The sequence below is a fragment of the Pangasianodon hypophthalmus genome, chromosome 11 (assembly GCF_027358585.1).
Source record: "Pangasianodon hypophthalmus isolate fPanHyp1 chromosome 11, fPanHyp1.pri, whole genome shotgun sequence".
Taxonomy (NCBI): Eukaryota; Metazoa; Chordata; class Actinopteri; order Siluriformes; family Pangasiidae; genus Pangasianodon; species Pangasianodon hypophthalmus.
In genome coordinates, this window is record NC_069720.1 from 3,618,035 (window position 1) to 3,625,534 (window position 7,500).

A 7,500-nucleotide genomic window follows, 5' to 3' on the forward strand; every position below is an offset into this window, starting at 1 on the left:
CTTTAAAGAATCACTTTATCCTGATCAGTATTGTGGTGGATCCAGAACCTATCCCAGAACAATAAGCATAAGACAAGAATACATCCTGTCCATTACAGTGCAACACATACACACACACGCACATCGAGAGGCAATTTAAATTAGCCAATCTACCATGCCATAACATTAAAACCACTGACAGGTGAAGTGAATAACATTGATTATCTTGTTAAAATGGCACCTGTCAAGGGGTGGGATATATTAGGCAGCAAGTGAACAGTCAGTTCTCAAAGTTGATGTGTTGGAAGCAGGAAAAATGGACAAGTGTAAGGATCCGAGCGACTCTGACAAGGACCAAATGTGATGGCTAGACGACTGGGTCAAAACATCTCCAAAACGGCAGGTCTTGTGGAGTTTTCCTGGTATGCAGTGGATAGTATCCACCAAAAGTGGTCCAAGGAAGGACAACCGGTGAACTGATGACAGGGTCATGGGCGCCCAAGGCTCATTGATGCGTGTGGGGAGCGAAGGCTAGTCCATCTGGTCCGATCCCACAGAAGAGCTACTGTAGCACAAACTGCTGAAAAAAGATAATGCTGGCTATGATAGAAAGGTGTCAGAACACACAGTGCATGGGGCTGCGTATGGGGCTGCGTATGGGGCTGTGTAGCTGCCACCCGGTCATGCTGACCCCTGTCCACCTCTGAAAGTACCTACAATGGGCATGTGAGCATCAGAACTGGACCACAGAGCAATGGTAGAAGGTGGCCTGGTCTGATGAATGGCGTATTTTTCATGTGGAAGGCCGGGTGCATGTGCGTTGCTTTTCCTGGGGAAGAGATGGCACCAGGATGCACTATGGGAAGAACGCAAGCTGGCGGAGGCAGTGCAATGCTCTGGGCAGTGTTCTGCTGGGAAACTTTGGGTCCTGGCATTCATGTGGATGGTACTTTGACACATATTACCTACCTAAAAAATTGTTGCAGACCAAGTACACCCCTTCATGGCAACGGTGTTCCCTAATGGCAGTCACCTTTTTCAGCAGGATAATGCGCCCTGCCACACTGCAAAAAATGTTCAGGAATGGTTTGAGGAGTACGACAAAGAGTTCAAGGTGTTGACTTGGCATCCAAATTCACCAGATCTCAATCCGATCAAGCATCTGTGGGATTTCCAATCCATGGAGGTCCCACCTCGCAACTTACAGGACTTAAAGGATCTGTTGCTAACATCTTGGTGCCAGATACCACAGCACACCTTCAGAGGTCTTGTGGAGTCCATATCTCAACGGGTCACAGCTGTTTTGTCGGCACAATATTAGGCAGGTGGTTTTAATGTTATGGCTGGTGGGTGTATTTAATCTCATCTTAACCAAATTCTAGTTTGTTTTGTAATGCATTTCCCCCCACACAGATACACCACAATGCTCCCCCTGAGACTCTGAGAACACACAGATGTTAGGTACATTTTCGCTAAACTGTTCAGTTACACATTTGCATATGGCTGTTATGCAAGACATTTTGACAGCAAAAATCTCGAATGGGTATTGGAGCATAATAAATCAGCTTTATGTTTATACTGTTCTGTTGTGGATTTTTTAAAACTGACTATAAACACAACAGTACTTTTCTTTCAGCATACCAAATGAGAGTCAGCTATGTTCTTTCATTTGTTTTTTTTTATTGCATGTGGCCCTTTGGTGCAGCGGGTATATATAAGCACCTTGCCTGCACAGTTGATGAAGGACTTTTGTCCGAAACATCCTGCTTCTCTGGAGATTTTGTGTGCTATGCTTCATTTTATGCTAAATCAGCCAAATGCCACAACAATCTCCAAATTCTTATGCACTACTAGCATTATAGGGGGACACACTCTGTAAGAAGATGGAAGGAGTTATCCTTCCAATCTCTTAGAATAAACAAAGGAACTTTGATTTTTAAATATTAGTCACTGTGACTTTTGCAATCTTCACAGCATGGGTGTAAAGAGTAACAAAAGGTAAAAATGTGTGTGTGTTGTTTCGTGTTGAATCCAAATAATATGGTGAATAATTGTTTCTGTGTATTTTAAAATTTAAATGACAACTTGACTGTGTTTCAGCGTGCGCGTGTGTGTGTGTGTGTGTGTGGCAGGCAGGAGCCACATGCAGTCAGCAATCTTTCAAAAGAAAAAGTGTCACATTACACTAATAAGCATTTTACGTCTAGCAGCACCTCTCTGACCTCCTCAATGGCTTAATGAGGACAGGACAGTGCTTGAGGGAATGACGAGCGGAGAGGAGAGGGAAGGAGAGGAGAACAGAGGACAGACCTCCTTTTTTTATCTCTGCTCTCAGCACTCATGTCTTCTCCATCAAATCCCTCTTTCCTCAGTGTTGTAAGGCTTTAGGAACAGTCTCCATATCTAGATGACTTTTTATTGTGTCAGAAAAAAGCAAGAGCAGCTGGAGACCGATGATGGAATCTGTCTGTTGCCATGGAGACCACAAGCTCACCTTGAATTCCAAGGACAGTGGAATGTCGTGATTGGAGAATGGCATTCCCAACTGCATCAAATATATGATGTCACTAACAAGCACAAGCACTCACACTGATTTATATCACACGTATGTACTCAACAGTGCCATAAAGGCTCTAGAGTCAAGAATTATCAATAGAAAAAAAACTCCACTTGGGTATGCAATGTGTTTTCCCAATCCTGAAAAATGTAGGTAATACAGCATTTTTTTGTCTTTAATTTTTGAAACCATTAAACTAGATGTGGGTAAATCGTTGGTTTGAAAGTACATACTAGCCAATCGTAGGCATATGTGAGCTCATGTATGCGGATAAGGGCAGATAGCGATTTCCTCCGAGTGTGTTATGCTGCCCTGTGATGCAGCATAAGCAGCAGTTACTGGATTTTTCATATAACATTGCAATGACATATATATAAACCTGAACATAAAGGCACACAAAAAAGGCACACAAGAACATACACAAAGAGGCACAATGATCATGCAGTAGAAGCAACACACATTAAGCTGTTGTTTCTTAGTAGACTGGATATTTTAAGTGAAACAGAAAGAGAGAAACAGTCCAACACAAAATACAATAGTCACTTAGTAAGGTACTTACTACTAAACGTACTACAAGGCTTTAGAAAATGTGTTACCCTCCAAATATTTCCTCAATAAATCTTTTCAAAAGCATTACTTCCCTTTTAGCACATATGTAATTTTCTCCAAAGTCATTATCAGATTCAGTCTCTGTCAAAAATGTCCCAAATTTGAAAAAGAGATGCATTTGAATAACTCAGTGTAATTCCATGGTTGCAATGAACATACATCAGCCAATTTAATATGAACATCTGCTCATTTGTGAAATTATCCAATCGGCCAATCATGTGACTGCAGAGCAATGCATAAATCATGCAGATACAGGTCAATTGTACTGTTTCGGTGAGTCTGTGCCTACTGTAGTCTGTAGCTTCAGATTCCTGTACTTGGCTGACAGGAGTGGAACCTGATATGATCATCTACTGTTGTAGCCAGTCTGCCTCAGAGTTGTTGTTGTTGTGTATTCTGAGATGCTTTTCTGCTCACCATAGTTGTAAAGAGTGGTTATTTGAGTTACCGTAGCCTTCTGAGCCGCTCGAACCGGTCTGGATGTTCTCCTCTGACCTCTCTCAAAAACAAGGCATTTCTGCAGGCAGAACTGGATGTTTTTTTTTGTTTTTTTTTTGCACCATTCTGTGTAAACCCTAGAGACTGTTGTGTGTGAAAATCCCTGAAGATCAGCAGTATCTGAAATACTCAAACCAGCCCATCTGGTACCAGCAACCATGCCACGGTCAAATCACTGAGATGACATTTTTTCCCCCTTCTGATGTTTAATGTGAACATTAAAAGCTCTTGATCTGTATCTGATTCTGACTATATGATTTCATGCATTTGGGTAAATGAATAATTGCATGAGATAGCAGGAGTCCAGGTGTTCCTGATAAAGCGGTCAGTGAGTGTGCAGCAAAGCAAGATTCCAGATACGCCCAAAATTTTTTAAAAATAGTATCATCCATACAAAGTATACAACATGCCTTACTATTCTGACATACTGTTCAGTATGCTAGCCTGCCATTTAGGAGATACCCACAGTTTTATAGTGCGATCATGCTACCTAGGATACTTAAACACTTCCTCAACATGATACGTGTAAAGATCCTGGAGAAATGTGATGTAAATAGATCCGTTCATCTCTTCGCCATAAACAAAACTCTCCATGAGCACTGGGATGATTTGCTCATCACACTCAATAAACAGTTCATTTCTCTTAGGAAAATATTGATAACACAGGTTTACATTCAGCTCAGAGTTTCATGAATCAACAAACTGCCGATGTGTTGATGTGCTTCTCTCTTCCTTAAACATGCTATTAGCGAACTAATTTACCAGAGTACGCTAATCTTACCTCGGTGACTCCCAACCTCTTCAGTGAAGACAGCTATTGCTCCGTAACTGTAGCCAAAACTCACCAACACACCACACAACTTCCTGCTGTTCCTCTCTCTCCTCACATTCTGCATCAGACTGCATCAGTATTTTGGAAGTATCCCAAGTCAAGCAATAAATATTAATCAACATTGAGTCTTTGCTTATGAATATTCATAGATAGTGAACAGTCTCGAAGAAAATGGAGAGGCAGGAAAAGGCACACTACAATAATTTATTCAAAATAAGGCGAGAAATATATATAGCCATGATGTTTAAAGCCTGGAAATGAAATATGACATCTTTAAAGGGCCTTGGAACCATTTCTGGCCCTGCAGAGCGCGCCACTCATACGCAAGAAGGACCACCATCGCCCTTTCTCCTAAATTCTCTAGATGTTTCAGTTTAGTCTCTTTCACACAACACGGATTATAGTTACGGGTATACAAATGGTACAATTTGATCATAGAATATATACAATTTATCCAAAAATGGCTTGTAACTCTTCATATCCACAGTCTCATTACCACCTTCAGCAAAGGGTAAAGTGATCTAGGAACTAAAAATGGCTTGATTTAAGCCTCCTGCTCAATTCCATAGTAACACCTCAACATATCAAGATGAGTTGCACGTATCACTGCAAATCTGAACTCAAACTCTCTGACTCAGCTCTCAGACTCAAATTGCTGGAAGCATGCATAAAAAATAATAATAATAATAATAATAAATTTAGCTTGATGTGCTCTTTTTTTTAAAAAGAAGAAAGCGAGATCCGAGATATCCCAGGGACATTGTGTGTGTGTGTATGTGTGTGTATGTGTGTGTGTGTGTGTGTGTGTGTGTGTGGAGCAGAAATCACAGTCTAATGCTGCATGCGTCGAAACATACAAGCTTTAAGAACTTTAAATATGAGGTTTGCGCTTATCTGACCACACCTCACCTCAAGCAAGTACCCAAAGCGTTATCAGCACCAGCATGTGTCCACAAGACAGACAGACAGACAGATAGACAGACAGACAGACAGAAAGTAACGCGTGCGTTTGAACCGCTTGACAAATGGTCCCCATGCACGCGCACAAGCGCAGGCAATTTGCGTCTCGTTGATGCGCAACATCAGCACCAAGCAAGCAGCGTGCAAAACACGTGTGGCGTCATGAAAACATGTCCAGACTGACCTGAACCGTGCAGGTGTATTCCGTGTCGTCCAGCAGCCGGACAGTGCAGTTGAATTCTCTGTCCAGACTCCGAACGCTGCCGCTCAGCACTCGACTCAACATCCTGCCCGGTCACTGGATGCTGGCGCAGACATCAAGCTGGACGCAACATGTCAGTGCTTATGGATCAGTACTGGCTCTGTTTGGTCAACCTGCTGCGTGACACAAAGCGTTTGGAGTAGCCGCGATGGATGTGACGCCGATGGATGCGCTGCTGCTCGCACACACACACGACACTCAAACGCAGCCTGTTCATATTTATTCGAGAGGGCACACAATTCCTTGACACACTGCTTAAGACTACAGGTATTTATAAGCACCTGAAAAGCAGTGCATGAAAAAATAGGTCTAATAGAGTCAGATTATTGGACAAAAGAACGTTTAATGATGATGATGGTGCAGGGCAAGTGTTCCTCCGTCTGCTTCCCAGAGCTGCTCAGTGTGCGTCATGCATCACAAACCATCTCATAGGCTGGCTCTTTAGTGACTCATTCCCTCAAAGCATGCCTGGTATCTTTAAAAAATATATGCATTTAAAAAAAAAAACACACACACACGATCCTAGCAGTATTTTATCTTTAATAATCAAACACAGTAATGCATTACACAACATAACACAACAACCTTCCATTAAGAAAAAAAAATCCCATTCTATATTAAGCCTGTGTGTTTACACGTTACACAAACTACACAAGCAGCTGTTTGCACAGATAACACATCTGTCTGATCCTGTTCTTCACATGTCTGTGTGGGTTTCCTCAGGGTTCTCTGGTTTCCTCCTACTTCCCAAAAACAAGCCAGTATGTGGATTGATTACATGCACTAAATTTCCCCTAGATGTGAATGTGTGTGTGTGTGTGTGTGTGTGTGTGGTGCCCTGATATAGATTTGTGTCCATGCAGGGTGTATTCCCGCTTCGCACCCAGTGTTCCCAGGATCCACCCTGACTAGGATAAGATGGTTACTAAAAATGAATGAATGAATTATAACAACAAACACAAGCTTCCCATCATACTTTATATTCAGTGATCAAATATGACACAGTAATTCAGTGATATCAACAATCACCCATTTTTTTTTTCTTAAAAATTCCCACTTTATATTATGTATCTATAATACCTGTGTACTTCCACATAAATTATACAGGCAACTGTTTGCACTGATGGATAACAATAACACATCAGGGTTTGGGGTGTAACAGTATCACACAACCCCGGTGTGTATTATTTTTGTATAACAGCACGGTCCGTCTTGTGTTGTGTTTCTTATTTATATAAGATGTCCTACTGTAACAGTACAGACATCTACAATAGTTACATTGTAACTGCGTGTATAGTTTCTGTGTAGTAACTGCACAATATGTAGAGACACAATATAAAATAGGTCACATTTTTTCAATTTTGAATTTAATCTGTAATCTGTGTAATCTGTAATCAGTCCATCGTTCACTTCAGGGTCAGGAAGAAATACAGAAGCCGCTATATCCCATAGATATTTTATACAAACAGTTCCTGAGAGCTGACAGTTAATTGCACTTGTCTAAGGGTCTATCATCTCATCAATGGTGAGTAGATGAACACAGTAAATGATGAATCTTTGGAAATTACAGAAATGTATTGTTTGGTTTACATTCAGTCGACAGAGTTACAACTTTCCACTACTTGACCCAAAGTTAGTGCAAGAAAATTATAGAAAAAAACAGAGGAACTCCCACCTATACCTCATAAATCCCACACTGCAAAAAATGTCATTTTAGCAAGTGAAAATATAGTCAAATCGATCTAGTATTTCCTTATATATGATTACAATACACCAGATATAAGATTATTAAACCTTTTTTTT

General features: G+C 41.1%; 2 protein-coding genes across 2 annotated transcripts in view; both read right to left on the reverse strand.

Moving 5' to 3' along the window:
• Window positions 1-6,105, reverse strand: part of frmd5b (FERM domain containing 5b) — a 20,846-nt gene extending 14,741 nt beyond the window's left edge. Inside the window, exon 1 of the mRNA XM_026930693.3 lies at window positions 5,620-6,105. Coding sequence (XP_026786494.1) covers window positions 5,620-5,721 — 102 coding nt within the window. The 5' untranslated portion in view covers window positions 5,722-6,105. The remainder of the gene's footprint in view (window positions 1-5,619) is intronic.
• A 115-nt stretch (window positions 6,106-6,220) lies between these two features.
• tmed3 (transmembrane p24 trafficking protein 3) overlaps window positions 6,221-7,500 on the reverse strand; it is a 4,869-nt gene continuing 3,589 nt past the window's right edge. Inside the window, exon 3 of the mRNA XM_034308417.2 lies at window positions 6,221-7,500. This exon is cut by the window's right edge and continues 775 nt beyond it. The gene's annotated coding sequence lies outside the window, so the exon portion shown is untranslated.